We start from the raw sequence: 18318 nt of genomic DNA on the forward strand, positions 1-18318 counted from the left end.
TTAACCGATGGCAGATGCCTTGATGCCTGCAATATCTCTTAATAAATTTCTACTTTTTATTTTCAGATAAGGAGGTTCGTTAAGAGCTACAAGAAATTCTCTGCACCATTAAAGCATTTGGACAGCATAGCATGTGATGCAGAGCTACAAGAGAAACCATTGGCTGAACTGAAAAAGTTAGGAGAAATACTACAAGAGAGATGCAAAACTGTATTGAATGACACCAAGGATGTACCCAGTATGTTGGACATTTAATAGAACTTTAAATCCCTCTAAACTAAATCCCTTATTTATTGAATCCTCTATCTCTTTAAATGTCCCATCGGACTATGACAGTGAGTAACTAGTCTCGCGTAGTTCAAAAATCTTTTTAAGGTTGACCGTGGTCGAAAATGGCCGAGGAAACTATTTTTTTGTTTAAAACTTTAAATTATAAGAAAAATAATTTATTAGTTTCAATAAATTTTCTTTTCTAGCCCTCCCCAAATGTAAGATAATACTGTAGGTGCAGTAGGAAATAGATGTCTTGTGCTGCGTAATATTTCTCGCGTAGTTCAAAAATCTCTTAAGGTTCACCGTGGTCGAAATTGTTTGAGGAAAATATTTTTTTTGTTTAAAACTTTAAATTAAAAGAAAAATATTTTATTAGTTTCAATAAATTTTCTTTTCAAGCGCTCCCCAAATGTAAGATAATACTGTAGGTGCAGTAGGAAATAGATGAAGACATTGCAAACTTCTTTTTTTTTTTTGCAATTATTCATAAAACACAGACGGAACACAGCTTCACGCAATAACTTTTTTTTTGTAGACGAGCAGAGTGACGGTCGTAAGAATGCAAGAAAAACTTTCAAGCTTGGCGGTGTGCCTGTTAACGCCAAAACAATGGCAGCCTGCCAGGACGAACTCGCGCCCTTGGACGATTTCTTGCCACAAACTAAAGAAGAAAGACTGAAATGGCAATTGGATTTTAGGTAACTTAATAATAACGAATGTAGATGTTCGGATCACACCAAGCAAATAAATAATTAATTAATCTTCTATAATTTTTAGGACGAGACCGGCAAATTTCGATACTGAATGGGGAGTAGAAGATGACTCGAAATTGTTAGCAGGCATTTATCAATATGGTATGGGATCATGGGAAGCTATCAAAATGGATTCGTCATTTGGTATAGGTGATAAAATTCTCACGAATGAAGTCAAAAAGCCACAGGCGAAGCATTTACAATCGAGAGCAGATTATTTGTTGAAGTTAATAAAGAAATTACTGGATCAGAAAAACGGTAAACAGAAACAGAAGAAACCAAGAATGAAAAAGGGAGCCAAAGAACCTATAACCAAGGATATCATAGAAGATGATCTAAGTTCTGGGGCTGAGAGCAAAAAAGGAAATAAAAACTCTAAAAATGAAAAAGGAGATAAGGTAGATTCCGATTATATTATTCAAAATTGTGACTGTATTTGAGATCATTTTCTGGTAATGACAGGAATACAATAGATTGTTTTATCGAAAGTGACTAATTACATATGTTTTTGTATTATTGCAGGGCAAATCAAAAGTTGAAGATGTTTTGACACATGATGAAACATCTAATGACAGAAAAGAGAAAGACAAAAAGCGCTCAAAAAAGGAAGGTAAAGATCGAACTAAAAATGATAAAGTTCGAAGTCGTAAAAAGCCAGTAGGTCCCATGCACTTCACAGCCAACAATGAACCTAGAGCTTTAGAATTGCTAGGTGATCTTGATCCATCTGTATTTGATGAGGTATGTAACATTCTTAAAATAATTTGTCTAACTTGTTTTGTGTGATCTTCGTTTAATTATTATGCATTGTCTTGTAGTGCAAAGAGAAAATGAGGCCAGTGAAGAAAGCTCTACGCGCTCTGGATAATCCTGATCAAACACTGTCAGAATCGGAACAGGTTTCGCGGACCAGAGCTTGCCTGACTCAAATAGGCAGCCAAATAGATATATGTTTAGCTGAATACCCAGATCCAGAAAAAAAAGTTGAATGGAGAAGTAATCTGTGGTATTTTGTGTCCAAGTTTACAAATTTTGATGCAAAGCAATTGTACAGGTTGTATAGATATGGTCTAAAAAAAAGTGATACTAAGAAGGTTGGAAAGCATAAAGAAAATAAGGTAAAGTATTTATTTTATTGTTTGTAGTATAAATTTATGGTATAAAATGTTTCAAATTTTAAAAATTATAATATTATTGTTTTAGTCCAATGTAAAAAATAACATAAATAACTCAAATAATCATGTCAAGTCGTATAAGAAAGGAAGTAAACATGACGATAGTGACAGAAAAGAGAAAAGGCCGAAATCCGACAAAGATAAAGGTGATAAGACTAATGACAAGTCTCCACATGCCTCAGGGATTAAAAGGAAGCTGGAAGAAGGAGAATGTGACCCTGAACCAACCGAAAATAAACGACACGAGAGGTAAATATTCATCCCATCATCTTCATTAATAAAACCCCATTCACTAACTGGTAATTGTAGCCTAACACATGCCACTGCTTTTTTCTTATTGTTTTATTTTAACATACGGTAACAATTTTTGCATTGCTAACTTCCCCGCTCATCACCATCTCGCTTCCATACCTGCAGACATAAACACAAGCACAAGGATCGCAGAGATAGAGAAGGAAGCTTGAAGCGGGACGATTTGATCTACAGAGAGCGGAGCCGGTCGGAGCGGGAGAGAGAACGCGACCGTGATCGGGATCGGGACCGGGAGCGAGATCGGGACCGCGATCGTGGAGATCGTGAGCGGGACCGCGAGCGTGACAGGGACCGGGAACGTTCGCGTACGCGGCGTGATAGCGGAGGCGGGGGTCCTCGGGTGCGTCCGCCCTATGCGCAGCACGCGCACTCGGACCACGCCGTGCATCCAGCGCACCCAGCGCACCCTACGCATCCCGCTTGGACTCCACCTGCCTACCCCGGGCCCAGACAATACCGAGGCGGAGAACGGACCGCGCGTCCTCATGATAAGAGAAGGTATGCTTATGATAAATATACCTTAGATATTTTAAATTCTTTATTTATGCAGTTCTAACTAATCTTAAGATTATTAATTACATTACTGCAGCGGCCGCTGCAGTAATGTAATTAATAGTACTTTCTCAAGAATGGCTTCCCTTGAACTCATTTTGTAGAATACAATGATAATTTTTCGTTAAAATTGTTTTTTTTATTTTTATTAATCTTCACATCTTGAAATTTAAATAAAACCTTTGATGATTTACCTCCTTGGTCATGTTTCAGAAAAAAATATCGTTCCATGTAAATTACACGACAGATATAAGTTTTCTATGTTATTGAATTTGCCGCTAATCCCCGACAGATTTGTATTTTTCCGGCCGCTGCTCGCATGTATTTGACCAGTTCAGCAATTTCGATTTATATATTTATATATTTTAAGGTTGTCAAAATAATGCTGAAATTTTCAAGCATGTTATGAAAAGGAATTTAACATTCTATATTATATTGACTACATAACGTAATTGGAATGATGTGTAATAGATATTAATGAACAGCAGGTTCGGAGGCTACGGAGCAATGGCAGGGCCATATGGCAGCGGTTATTTTGAAGGCGCTGTGGTCCCAGCCAGCATGGGTTTCCCGCCCGTACGTCCCTACCCGGACGATTGGCGCGGTTACGCACAGCCGGAGTACGCTTACGATGAGCGAGACTACGAGCGCGAGGTCTATAGAAGAGATTACGACCGACGCGCTCCTCCAACTTAACTAGCTCATACAATGAGCATTGATCAACTGTCTGTAAATATAGTTTTAATTAATACAAAATATGTAAATAGCCGTAGAGATCTCTTTCTGTGGACGCTGATCTAGACTATTAACTGTAAAGTGTAAGTGACAAATAGTGCTGTGGATTTTATCGTGATAAGCGAAGTGCGTCATCGATTTCGACTTTGGACATTTAATAATATTATGACTATGTAAGTGAGACTGTATAGTGAATTTATTTATTACCAAGTCTGTTCGATTTATTTGTTAATTGTACAGAAGTTAGACAAATAAAATTTTTTTTTTTATATTGTTCCAATTTTGTTGCCAATTTTACCGGATTGAATTAATGGTATTGTGATCTGCTAATTTCTCTTGATTTACTATTTATTCAGCGCTTCAATTTAGGTGATTAATTTGAAAGAGACAGCCAGGTGATATGCGTAGTCCTTAGTCGATGTACAAAATATAGCATACGTTAGTAGATTTGCATAGTAAAGTAAATCATGTGCAATCCAGAACATTGTGTATAGCTTAAAGGAACACAAACTTTGTCATTGCATTTTAGCAGTGGAAAGGAAAGAGCTGGGTTTGTATTTCCTTTCTCGTACATGCATTTCAGAGTCCTTGTGGGGACTCGTACAGTCCTATTTTTATACATAATTATGTAAAGCCTTATTCTCTGTTACATGATGCTAATGAGTGTAATACGAGTGGGAGAGTCTTGATGGTGTATACCACAATAATAAACATTATTAAAGTTGAAAGTATGTTATTTTTTTCCTTCCTCCTAGTAATCCAGAAAGTAAACATGTTGGTTTTTTGAGTGATATAGTCTCATTGTCCCCGGCCATCTTTACTCATAGTAAAGTTATATTATGTGCCAAAGCATGTTGGGTAAAAATATTTTGTAGCTCTTACATCCGCTATTCTATTTCGATAATATTTGGCCAGTTTTCTGTGATGTTTTCGCTCCTCGTCGTGCCACTATTTGTTACACCAGTGGCACGAGAAGGAATTGTTTTTCCTCGTACCAATGTGTCTGGATGAATCTCCTAGTTACTCGCCTTTCTGTTTTCAAAATAGCGAAACCGCTTATTTATTTGTGTTGATGGCTGCTGTTAATATAGGTTGCGGTGATAGCCGTTGAAAGGTGGTTTAGAGCTTCGGTATCCCTTTCGGGGGGACCGATTACGATTACGAGCAATTAAACCACTTTCTTAACGATGTAGGAAAGCATCGTAAGGAAACCTGCATGCCTGAGAGAGCTTTGTAACGTTCTCAAAGATATGTAAATTCTACAAACCCGTACTTGGCCATCGTTGTGGTGGACTATGGAGGCCAAAACGCTGCTCAGTAGGTATGAGCCGGTGACTGGGGATTGATGATTAATTAAATAAAATTTTATGCTTTAGAATTACGTAAAGAATAAAATTTCATGATCAATTCCAGTCGGTATACATAAATTATATATTTCATATATTACACACCATATACCTAGAATAGAATTTGATTTTCAATAGATCACGTACAGTCAACGAATAGAGAGAACGAGTTGAGATATAGATGGGTAGATATAGATTCTAAGACTGATCTCTTACTACTTACTTAAATTTATAATGAAAGACTTCTAGCGAAAGGTCAACATAATGGCATCTTATAATAAATCGAAATTTGCTATTAATAATCTGTAGGAGCTCTACTACTTTGAAAATTAACAGAAATATACATTTGACGACAAAGAAGTTAATAATAATGAGAGAAATAATTGAGTTTTTGACGATTGATTAATTTCGAGACTAATGGTAAGTTTTCATTCATTCCGTTCTTTGCTATTTATAGATTTTATTTCTCAATGAACAAGGCGGATACTGCGCATGCCCCCTTAATTCAGACACCAAAGGGCTTCACACTTCAGTCGACACTTTAGTAGTGTACTTGTGGATATTAACGAGTTGAAATGTAGATGTGGAGCCCGATATTGTTGTAATTTTCTCGAAACTTTTGTGATAGTGAAGTGTTCGAAGTAATATTTTCTTGGTAACCCATCGGTAGGCACAAGCGTAATTTATCTACAGTACCTAGATTGACATTAATTCTAGTCACGGTCGGTCCTAAATTAGATTAATTCATAACGTTAGTAAAATAATTATTGATTTTGTTTATACCTACTTAGTACCTACCTACTTAGGTAGGGTATGTTTCTACCTATAAGTTAATTCTATCTTTTTAGTGGTTTGGATATGGCAGCCAAGCCAAATTTTGAATAGCAGATTATACGCAAGAAAATGTTTATTCTATCGACCACATGTATGGTGCTGGTTGCAACTGCATTTGGGTGCTATTTATTCCCGAGTGGTAAGCACACTATTTTTCTCTTTCTCACATATCATATGTAGGTAGGTATACTATTTTTGTATTGTATGTTTGAACACGCTAACATTACGCTTTACTTCTTGAACTTTGATAAGGATCTTTTGTTATTTAAAGCGTGTGAATCCGCGGGACACGACTTGGCCACCGAGATTCCGTCTGATGTTACGACATGATTGTTACTATGATAGTTACTAAATTATAGGTAATATTAAGGCCAACAACTAGAGCTACAACCTCCAGGTAGTTACTTCTACGTTTCAATGACACCAAGGTCGAAAAATTATATATTTTTCTAAAATAAGCCTGAACTTGAGTACGAACAGCACTGATCACGTTCAGAAACAGGCCCTAGTCTGTCCCAGGTAACAAATTTGACTTTGAAGCGATGACACGAATTTAACTATGAAGCATACCAAGAAGTCCTAAATCGAATCATAGGCTGAAAGTCAGATTTGCAATAGGTCCATGTCAAGGAAAAGTATATTGGGAGACCATAAGATGCACCTAATATAATGTGTGTTAACGACACATTAAAGGCCCCGGCAATGGATCTACCGAAAACCGAAAAACGTGGGGAATGGTCTAGATGACTAAAAATATTGGAGGGATTTGTGCTCGAATGTATGGAATTGAAATCTTCACGTTCGGTCCTCCATAAAAATACAGATTCACGCTATCGTATTTGTGGCGTTAGATGACATAAAACTTAAGCTATAGAACACGCTAGCTTCTAGAACCACGATGCAATCGTAATATAACCAGCTATAAAACGTTGTGTCGCCAGATTGACGTTTCCATTGTTGCAGCTAATTGATGTGCATATTGTGGCAGACGTGCCGGACCCCTGCCGAGGTGTGACTTGTGGCCCCGGCGAGCTGTGTCGGCCGACAGCGGACGGGAAGGGTCAAAACTGTGAGTGCCCTTCCTCCTGCCCCAGTTATGGGGACCACGAAGGCTCGAGAGCACTTTGCGCCAGCGATGCTAAAGACTACCCTGGCATTTGTGAGATGCGACGCGCTGCCTGCGAAACAAACAATAATATAACTTTTAAGTACTATGGTAAATGTGGTGAGTATCGTTTTTTCAAATCATTTATTATCTACTATTGTGAGTAAACCTACGAGTGATAGAGGCTCTCCTCTAGACACAGGCTTAGCTCTGAAGCAAGGGTAAAACTAAGGAGTAGGCACAACATACGGTGGCGTGCAAAAATGGGTCACAAGACTCTTCCTAACCAATGTACTGGAGTGGACAACGCTTTTTTCTAACCTTGGGAATACCTATTGATTTTACGCTTACTGTCAGATTTAGATTCTCCACCAACTTTTATATACATGGTTTCAACATAACAAAATTTCAGAAATTACTTAAGTTTAAAGCGTACAAAAGCTCTCGCTTGACTTCCATCAGACATCGCTTGACCTTGATTTTGTATAGATGCATAAACATTTGCCCAAAATATCATTATCTACTCTTTTTTTTTTTAAGATATCCAGATTGTAAAAGAAGGGAAAGCATGTATATATTTAAAATGTCTCTCTCTTGCCAGACCCTTGTGCGGGCGTGACCTGTCCCGACCCAGAAGTGTGTCAACTAGATGAGCAGCGTGAACCGTCTTGCCGTTGCGCTGAATCGTGCCCACTGGAGTTTTCACCAGTTTGCGCTTCTGATGGAAAGACGTACTCAAATGAATGCCAGATGCACAGGGAGTCCTGCCGCGCTAGGAAACAGTTAAAAATAATTTTCAAGGGACAATGCAGCTCAGGTAAGTTATTGGTTTCCTCACGGCACTGAAATATACCTATAATACCTAATGGAATATAGGTATTCATAGGTACATTGTTTTCAATTATTGGAGCAACAGTAAAAAATCCCGGCTTATGATTTGCACATTGAAATTTCACCCTCTGAAGTTTTAATTGGTTTAAAAACTTTATCGGGAACTGGAATCGAACTCTTAAATTTTGTACTTTAGGTGAAGTAAATTAATATGTAATAATATATCTCTCTTCTAACTCTGTCTCTCTCTATTATATCATCTTTCTTTTATAGGTGTTAACCCATGTGCGGAAGTGGAGTGTCGTCATGGAGCGGAGTGTAGGGTAGAAGGCAGTGGTGCGGTATGCGCATGCCCACCGCCTTGCGAACCTGTGCTTCGTCCAGTATGTGGGTCTGACGCTCGCACGCACGACAGCGAGTGCGAATTGAAACGAGCCGGTTGCTTACTGGGTAGAGAACTGAACGTTGTACACGCAGGCGCGTGTGGTAAGTATAAATTCAAACTGAAAATTAGATTCAATATTAATTAATTCAAAAATTCTTTATTCATGTAGGCCTATTACAGGCGCTCATGAAGCGTTTAGAAATCACTCTTGAGGTGACGGTGATAACCACATTCGTTTTAACTTATAAGCTAGGATATACATTTTTATATCTTAGGTAATGATCATTAATTTTTTGGGGATACTTACAGGATGTAACATGACACATTTTGCAATGTAGGCTTTTTTGTACCACAAGAAGTTAGCCATTGACTGCAATCCTACCTGTTAGAAAGTCTTTTAAAGGTGTGGTATTTTTATCAAACTCACACTCCTATTGGTTTCTACGTGGCATCGTCGGCACGTCTTTGTCAGTAGGTGGTAACTAACCACGGTTGCATAAACAATCGGTTTCGGGTTGAAGTTTCCCACCAGATCAGACGACAGACAATTCTTAAAATAAGTAAAAAAAGCGAGAAAGGTCTATCCGTAGGTATGGGAAGGACTCCGCCGTGTTGCAAACCCAGGGCACTGTTGGGCGGCCATTAACTCACTATATAAAGTATTCATCATCATCATCATCATCATATCAACCCACCACCGGCTCACTACAGTCTACAGGGCAGTCAGTTCTGTAGTGTTGTGGTAGGAGACCTCCTACCACAATGAGAAGGGTTTAGGCCGTAGCCACCACGCTGCGCGCTAGCCCAGTGTGGATTGGTAGACTTCACACGGCTTTGAGAAAATTATGGAGAACTCTCAGGCATGCAGGTTTCCTCACGATGTTTTCCTTTACAGTTGAAGCAAGGGATAATGTAATCGCTTAAAACGCACATCATTCAGAAAAGTTGGAGGTGCGTGCTAGGACTTAAACTGGGCACTCATAAAGTGAAACCAAGGCCCTTACCACTAGGCTATGAATGAAGGAATTAATGAATTAATGAATGAATACTTACACTTTTATTGTACACCACATAAATATACAGAAAAATTGTAAATACCTACAAATTTAACACAAAGTATACAATTTGGCGATAGATAGCGAGCTCTTCCAGGCATATAAACACAATGTTATATCTAGATACTGATAACTAATACCTATCACCGCTTCGTATAAATATAAAGTATCGCATGTATAATATCACAGAAACTACTCTTCCAACCATACTGATACCTCTTACCAGGTTCGAACGGCGTGTGCGCCGGTCGCGTTTGCCCTCACGGTGGAGAGTGCGTTTCGTCAGGTGGTAGAGGTGTTTGCCGTTGCCCGCGGTGCTCAAATGAATTTGCTCCTGTCTGTGGCTCGGACGGCATCTCGTATGGAAACCGATGCAAGCTTCAACTGGAAGCATGTCGCCACCGCAGACATGTGCAAGTGCTGTACGATGGACCGTGCAGTAAGTGTACATTATATTTCAATCTTTTAAAAATAAATTAAGTTGCAGTTTTTTTTGGTCAGTTTTTTTTTCTCACAGTTTTTTTTTCTCTAAAAGTTATCCCTTGACCTGATGGTAAGTGATGATGCAATCTAGGTTATAAGTCGGGCGTTATTATAACAGGAAGCAGCGTCCTCTGTGCTACTACTACGCATGTAGGGAGATGCCTTAAGTCCAGCTCCAGTAGCCAGTGGTCCAGCAGCCAGTGGACTTTAATAGCAATTGATGGATAGACAGAGGGATGTGCATAAACTCTCCAAATAGGGTAACCAGAGATATTAACTTGTTTTATATTGTATATTTTTCTTTTATTAACTTGGGGGTAAAAATTTAAAGCGTCGGCAGCTTTTATTAAGTACACGCCACTGTAAAGACACAATAAAAAAACTAATGTACTTTAACTAATAACTTGTTTCTTTGCATTCCCAGATGGCTGCGAAAATAAAAAGTGCGAATTTTACGCAGTTTGCGAGAGCGATGGAGTTTCAGAAGCAAGTTGCGTTTGCCCTAAACATTGTGAAGAAGGAACTGTAAGTCAGTTTATAATCTAGAATGTGGATTCTGTATGTTCTTTATTCAATGTCCTCCAAGCCTATTTATGTACACAGTACACATGCCTCATATCTTACAGGAGGAATGTTTCCAAGTGTAAACGTCTCCAGTAGAAGCTGATGGGTTTTAAAGATTATTACTAGCTTCGAGGTACCTCCGAGGCACGAGGTTTTCTTGGGATTTTACCAATTTTAATATCCGGGCTAATAGCAGTGCTTGTCGGATAGTTTATTTATTTTGCTGCATGCGTTCAGCTCGTGCGCTAAACCAATATAGACAAAACTTAGCTCCGAGATATTATGCAGAAGGTGCAAACGTGTTGTTTGCGGACACACCTAGAATTTTTTAATGTTAAGTCTTTCCAATTTCCAGGTTTGGAAAGGCGTAGTTTAGTGCTAGTTTATTTTTCAGGAAACTGAAGAAATTTGCGGCAATGATAATAAAACCTATAGCAGCGTCTGTGCTCTCCGCGATGTAGCTTGCCGAGAGAAAACAGGTCTTCACGTCAAACACATGGGTTCTTGTGGTAGGTTGTATAAACTTATAGATTTATATCTTAAGGTTAAGAGCACCTATATGCTTAACGTCCAAATTTCTTAAGATGTCCTCAACGATTTGAGCTGAAATTTGGTTTTCCATTGTAAAGTTCTTTAAAATAGTCTACTTAATTTCTTTATAGATGGCATTGAAATCCTGACAGATATTTAATCAAATTGGTGCATAAGTGGTTTTCTCATGTGCGTGTGTTAAAAAGTATGACGGGAACCAAGTATTAACTTTAAAACTAGCAGTGTACAGGATGGTACTTAGACCATTTTACAATCAAGCTAAATGACTACTTTGTTAGCAGTAATAATTTCTCATAAACATGACTCTTCTTTCTTATGACATACTATCAATGAGTATTAAAACTATGGTTTGTATTGTATACTTATTTAAAATAATCATTGGGTTTATGATAGATAAAGTTCTGTAATTCCCTATCTTTTTGTGGTAGAAGATCAGAGAAAATGTATCACATTGCGACGTCCAATATTGGGCGATTCTACTGTTTGGAGAGTCTCCAAAATCTCCATTTTGAATTGTTCCAAAAATAAGCAGCACTTTCACAGAATCATGCGGCGGCATCCAATGCCCCAGCGGTATGTGGTGCTCCCGAGGCAAATGCGCATGCGCCGCGACTTGCGCAGACGCACCAAAGGAGCCCGTGTGTGCTGACAATCGTCGCACCTTTCCCAATGAGTGCTCTCTCCAGAGAGCAGCCTGCGAAGCGCGCATGCGTGGGGAGACAGCCCCACAAGTTTCGTATTTTGGGGAATGCACTGGAATACATGATAATAATGATACCGCTGGTAAGTTAATTGATAGCATTTTAGCCTTAGGATTCTCTTCCTCTCAGTAGCATATGAGTTATGAGCTTATAGTGGGTCAACTTCTTTGTATACTCATTGAGAGTACGAGCGCGCAAGCAAAGAAGGCTGGTTATAGGCGTCGCGGATTGAGAGAGGGACTGCTTATCCCAGATCTGTAATAACCTATTAAATCTGCATGCGATTATACGATACGATTACGATACTATTTTGAATTACCTGTATAAGATCATATTAATCTGGATAACATTGTCTTAGGTGAAATAGCCTGTTTGTAATTATGTTTCATATGAGTAATGAGTGTACTAAGTTTTATTAATATGGGCCCACACAAATTTTTAGGTTTAAACAAATCTGCCAAAATACTGGACCAAGGCAATGATATTCGCACACTAGATGATGTCGAAGGTTCAACTGAGCCCACAACTGGGACCGCCGTTTGCGCTCGTGTACAATGTGCATACGAAGCCACCTGTGCTGTTGACGGAAATGGTCAACCCAGGTGCGCATGTCTGTTCGACTGTGCAGCGGCCGCCGCGGCCGCGTCTGCACCTGTTTGTGCATCTGACTTAAGAATGTACCCCACACTATGCCATATGAAATTGGAGGCTTGTCGACGGCAAGAAGATTTGAGACTTCGGCCTTTGGCGTTGTGCCGAGGTTTGGAGGTAAGTGAGTTTGTATTCTTCGTCCTTTAACATGTGCTGAAGCTCAGAGGTAAGAAAATTTTCTTTGATTGGTGCTTTTTTACATTAATTTATTCTACTTAGGCAGTTTCCATACCCGTAATATCGATCTACGCTATCTATAGCTATTATGCAGGTTTCGAAATAACTAACTCATTTTCTTTTCTCATGTGATAATTTTAAAAATGTTCTATTTTCTGTAGTTCAGTCCATTTGTCTGATCCAGTTAACACACACACACAGCTAACTTAGGAAGCTGTTAACTACGGGAAATGATTTAGGACGAGAAAATATTTTTTAAAGTTTTATAAAGTCTTGTTCACGTGTATACATGCGAACATTTATTTAAAGTTTAAACACAGGTGATTTACACAATATTTGTTCCAGTTTCGGCCTTGTGGAGATGACGAACCCCTAACTGACGCAGGAGGTCGTCCAATGGATTGCGGCGGCGGCCCTCATCGCAAGGATTGTCCAGCTGGGAGTTATTGCCATCATACTGCCAAAGCTGCACGGTGCTGTAGAAAAGGTGTGTATGTCGCTAATATATTGGATAAATCTAAACTTTGAACACAAGACAAGAAGCAGAAAAAGCAGCTCTGTATGTGAGTGAAAATGGCATATATAAATACCTTATTCCTGCAAGTATATTTTGCAGGTTACCTTAAGATGACCAGCGAGATGAGAACGGCTATATATTTTACATAATTGTATTAATTAATTGCTATGTTCATTTGTTTATTTATTCAAAGCACCACCAACAGAATCACATGTCAATGTATTTGACCAATGATAATAGCCTAAAATATTAGAAACACAAATGATTCAACTTATAGGCTACGACATGCTTAATAACTATTCAAGTCGACGCTTAGTGAAGAGTGAACCTCAGGTTTATAGTATGTGCAGATCCCATATAACGTGCAATTAATTTATTTTAATTTGTGAAAACTTACAGCTAATAACAGAATATATAAGAAAAATTAAAGAAATAGAGTTTAGCTAATCAAGTTTTCACAAGACAAGAATAAGAAGGCAATCCCACTCCGTTGAACCGAATGGTGACAGTTATTTTATCATCGAAAATTATTCTTCTTAAATTCAGACATGCGGTCGGTCGTAAAAGGTATGTTAAGGTCATAATAAAAACATGTGCATCTTCAAGTTTGAATACCGCCTAAATGTACGTGGGATACTTATTTACCTTATGACAAGAATTAGCAGAGATAGAGACTAATTATTGTTGACAATGTTATTTTCTTATTTTAACTTAGCTCAAATAGTGGCGTCGAGGTGATCCTGAAAGTATTGTAATATTATGTGGTTATCAATACAGATGGCCTTTATCTCTTTCTTTTTTCAAAAAATATGTTTTTATAGTAATTTGTGTATTAAAGGATAAATTCTACCTTTCTATACGTCGAATTGCTCTGTAATACACTTTGATGCGGTTTGTTTTTGATGTTTCATGCGTGTTTTTCTTAATTGTTGTAGATAAAACTGTTATAGAAAAGAAAGATTGTCAAGAGTCATGGTATGGGTGCTGCGCTGACGGTGTCACATCGGCTCGTGGCCCAGGGGGATCTGGGTGCCCTTCGCAATGCGGATGTCACAGACTGGGTTCAGTGTCAGAGCAGTGTGACGATAGTGGGCAGTGTCAGTGTCGGCCTGGGGTGGGGGGGCAGAAGTGCGACCGATGTGAGCCTGGATACTGGGGCTTGCCTAGGATTGGCACGGGTCACACTGGATGTATACGTAAGTTTAGGTGTAGTTTTCTGGAAACCTCTTTTTAATGTTCTCCCGCATCCTTTTTATTACATTTTCAAACGTATGCTGTAGCTGTTTGATACCCATATAGGTCGTCGTTGTGAATCAGCTAAAACACCCTCCAAAATATTTTGTTTGACGAGTCGCTGCCTTGTTCACTAAGATATCGCTGCCCGCGCCGCCTGTTGTCGTGGCATCGCATTAGGGCGGAAGAATGTTTGCTCCCGTAGTCGTCTATTTCATCAAAAATTAAATTTTGTTATTTTTATTAATAGTAAGGAAATATTAGTACTTATAAAGTGTAGTACCCATAACAGAAGCTACGTTTGCTTTTGGGCACGATGGCCATGTGTGTAGTGACGTCATGTTTGTTTATTATTTATTTAGCAGAACCTGCACCAAGGACCTGATATAACTATTGTTTCTGTTACTGGATTTTAAGTTTCCGGTACCAAAATACCAGTAAACACTGGCTCAGTGCGAGTTAGCGTTGCACACGATGGGTTCCATAACAAGGTGTAATATAAAAACACAATTTAGTATACGATACCATCATCATCGGTCGAGCAAAAAACACCAAAAACACCAGTTAACTTTACAGGATTTTTTTTTACAGTTTTCGTTACAAAATCTTGCTCTTATTGAAAAATTCTTTACCTACATTGTATTTCAATTTAATCAAGACATAGGGTATTATATATTCTTATACTTTAATACCTATGTCTCCTGCCCTGTTTACTATTATTATATATTTTAGTATTCTTTTGACAGCTTGCGGTTGTTCGGCTTTTGGATCGGTGCGGGAAGATTGCGAGCAAATGACCGGTCGTTGCGTCTGCAAGTCTGGAATTCAAGGACAGAAGTGTACCATCTGCTCCAATCACGAACACACCCTCGGTCCCAATGGATGTTTCGACCGTAAGTTTACCTTTCATAGGGTGCATGCTTTGTTAAATGCTTCGAAATTCTGTATTTTTGTAATGTTATAAATTATGAGGTGTTATCATCGTATTAAAGTCCCATTGCTGGGCGCAGACCTCCTCTCTCATAGGACAGAGAGTTTTAGAGTATTGACCCATCACGATTCGTTAATGCGGGTTGCAGGACTATTATTCCAAGTTAGTGAAAATAATCGGGAACGACGGCTAAGCAACTCTCCGAGGCATGGCGGTTACACTGCCAACTTCCTAACTTCGGCCTGGTACTGAGAATTCGTAACAGACAGTACCTAAATACCAAACAATGTTTAACGTCACCCGGGATCCAAACATGCATTGACCAAAGAGACAGGTATATTTCTCATCCTTCTAGAGGTATATTTTTCATATACTTATGTCATCATATCAATCAGTTACCAGCCCACCTCAGGGCATGGGTCTCATCCCACAATGAGAAGGGTTTAGGCCGTAGTCCACCACGCTGACCCAGTGCTCATTGGTAAACTCCACTTGGTCCTCTTGAGAACTCTTAGGCATGCAGGTTTCCTCAAGATGTTTCCTTCACCGTTAAAACAAGAGATATTTTAATAGCTTAAAGAGCACATAACTTAGCCCATACCACTAGGCTATGACCGCTTTTATACTTATATACTTTCTCTTAATTAATAAAAGTTTTATTAGTCGCTTAGCTAGTTAGCTAAGTTCTGCAAAGGTGAGAAATCACCAGAATACAGAAAACTGTTACTCTCACTCTCTTACCGTATTGAAACCTATTAAATCAAAAACCTATCATATTATTAGGAAAAACCGTTATTTTTAACAAGTTTATCGTGCGGTTTTAGTTTAAAATGATAACAGACTTGTTCATTGTATGTTGTTTTAACTATGCAAAATAATCTTGCGCGGTATAATTAGCTAAGCAGCGTTTTTTTTTCTCAACAGCGGAATCAACGCAACTTCCGGCAACTGACTGCGAACACATGACGTGTTATTTCGGAGCATATTGTGTCATTCGCAGTGGGCTAGCAACTTGTGAATGTGGTGCTCCAGAATGTGCAGCGAACGAAACGCCCTCCGTATGTGGCAGTGATGGTCGGACCTACCTATCGGCTTGCCATCTACGATCACATGCTTGTAGGAGCCAATCTGACATCGTGGTCCAGGCATTTGGACCCTGCGTTGGTGACACTCCGACTGTCAGGCGAGGTAGCCGTTCGGCAAACGCTCGCTCGAACCCCACACGCAACCCAAAGGATAACAATAATTCCGTAGGCCAATTTGAACGCACGTACCAAACCAATTACATACAGTTCACTGACGCTTCAGTAGACACGAGCGATAGTGGCAAACCCGACAGTCCTGAACCCGAGCTGACTTGCATCGACATCCTACCGCCAATTGGTTACCGCTAGATTAATTATAATTAGCTAGGACAATGTAGTTTGCACAAACAGTAGTTATTGTCACACAAAAATTGACTTTGCAGTATATGGAACAAGAAATGTAAAAAATCTCATATAATATTTATCATAATTAATTCACAGAAAGAGTACATAAAACTTCGAAGAAAATTGAAGGGGGAAGCGGTTGTAATAAAAACATTCCAAAGCATGTTGATATTGAAAATGAAACTGAGGAGGAACAATACATAACAAATGAGGTCGAGGAAAATTATCCAATATATGAGGAATACGTTGAGGAAAATGAAAATGAAGTATACGAGACGCCATTGTTCGATGGGCAGGCTCGAATCATTGCTCGCGCTATGTTGCCCTCTAAACGATTCGATATTTGGGCGGAAGTGTCCGCCGTTTGTGGAAAGGGTGCTTTAATAAGTGCCTCAGGTGTAAGAGATTATTTATGGCTTGGTTTTGTAGACGATAGGGCCGCATTGCGGTGGGACGCTGGAAACGGGCCGTTAGACTTGCGTTCGGGGAAGCTAAAACTTGATGTCAAGTCCAAAATATCTGCACGGAGGTATAAGAAGGATGCAATGCTCAAATTAGGTTCCACTACAGTAAGAGGATCGACGCATGGACGGATGAGTTCCCTCGACGTAGATCCATACATTTACGTCGGTCATCCACCTGAAAATGTCACAAAGTAAGACATTTCTTTATTTTAACTATGAAATTTATACAATAATCTAGCAGTTATCCGAAATTATAGAATTTTTATTTTGCCGATACATGTCATATAAAATAGGCTATAAATATTGAAAAATTTCGTCAAAATTGTTTATTTATTTATATCCGTAGTATACTTACAGGTAGGCAAAACTTATACTAAGTTGAATGTACCCGAATATAATTTATGAACCTGGCTTAACTTATATAAAATATGTCAAGTTTTTGGTGCTTAGCAATCAGATTACTAAAAACGAGAGTGCAAAGACAGACAAAGCCAGTTAAAAGTTTTTGAAACATTCTATATTTAAAATGATCCCAAAAAGAGGTAATTTATTTATTATAGATATTTGGTTGTGTATATAATTTTGTATTGAACAGATTATCGGGCACTCACGCACTTCACGGATTTGTGGGGTGCGTGCATCGATTGCGCGTCAGTGGGCGTGACGTCATACCTCCCTCTCGCGGCCTGTCTATCACCGCTCATGGGGTACGGCCTTGCACTCCGTACAACCTTGCTCAGATTGTGTGCCCTTGAGAGAAATCGTTTTCAAAGTTCGTTCACATTGGAACAATATGATAGGGGGTGTCTTTTTATGAAGCAGGGAAATGATAAAATCAGGAATTTTAATCAACCATTATCACAAATTCTGATAAGGCGTATATCGATTCGATTACTTCTTGCTTGTTCAGATGCTATCATTGTAATTAATGTTTTGAAGTAATTTTTTTTTTTTTTTTTATATACTACGACAATACACACACCGCCATCTAGTCCAAAGTAAGCGTAGCTTGTGTTATGGGTACTAAGATAACTGATGAATATTTTTATGAATAATATACATAAATACTTATAATATACATATAAACACCCAGACACTGAAAAACACTTATGTTCATCACAGAAACATTTTCCAGTTGTGGGAATCGAACCCACGGCCTTGGACTCAGAAAGCAGGGTCGCTGCCCACTGGGCCAATCGGTCGTAAATTTATAATAATTGTTTCTAAATAAAATAAAATAGTAAAATTTAAATACGCGGC

General features: G+C 38.8%; 2 protein-coding genes across 3 annotated transcripts in view; both read left to right on the plus strand.

Annotated features, from left to right (window-relative positions):
- LOC120631418 (chromodomain-helicase-DNA-binding protein 1) overlaps positions 1-4527 on the plus strand; it is a 40256-nt gene extending 35729 nt beyond the window's left edge. Inside the window, 8 exon segments of the mRNA XM_039900996.1 lie at positions 67-238; positions 809-971; positions 1051-1423; positions 1548-1766; positions 1844-2143; positions 2229-2449; positions 2618-3010; positions 3553-4527. Coding sequence (XP_039756930.1) covers positions 67-238; positions 809-971; positions 1051-1423; positions 1548-1766; positions 1844-2143; positions 2229-2449; positions 2618-3010; positions 3553-3760 — 2049 coding nt within the window. The 3' untranslated portion in view covers positions 3761-4527.
- Positions 4528-6060: 1533 nt separating this feature from the next.
- Positions 6061-17991, plus strand: LOC120634714 (agrin-like). 2 transcript variants are annotated; one of them, XM_039905491.1, is made up of 15 exons: positions 6061-6118; positions 6968-7204; positions 7686-7901; positions 8189-8401; positions 9582-9794; positions 10263-10363; positions 10797-10911; positions 11498-11737; positions 12098-12423; positions 12829-12970; positions 13936-14196; positions 14980-15126; positions 16089-16352; positions 16691-17249; positions 17654-17991. In XM_039905491.1, exons 1-15 carry the CDS (start codon positions 6073-6075, stop codon positions 17811-17813), a joined length of 3240 nt encoding a protein of 1079 aa, XP_039761425.1. In that variant the 5' UTR covers positions 6061-6072; the 3' UTR covers positions 17814-17991. The 2 variants fall into 2 exon arrangements, with proteins under 2 accessions (XP_039761425.1, XP_039761430.1); XM_039905496.1 differs by having other exon boundaries at positions 6968-7048.
- The last annotated feature ends 327 nt before the right edge of the window (positions 17992-18318 follow it).

This window comes from Pararge aegeria, chromosome 2 (assembly GCF_905163445.1).
Source record: "Pararge aegeria chromosome 2, ilParAegt1.1, whole genome shotgun sequence".
Taxonomy (NCBI): Eukaryota; Metazoa; Arthropoda; class Insecta; order Lepidoptera; family Nymphalidae; genus Pararge; species Pararge aegeria.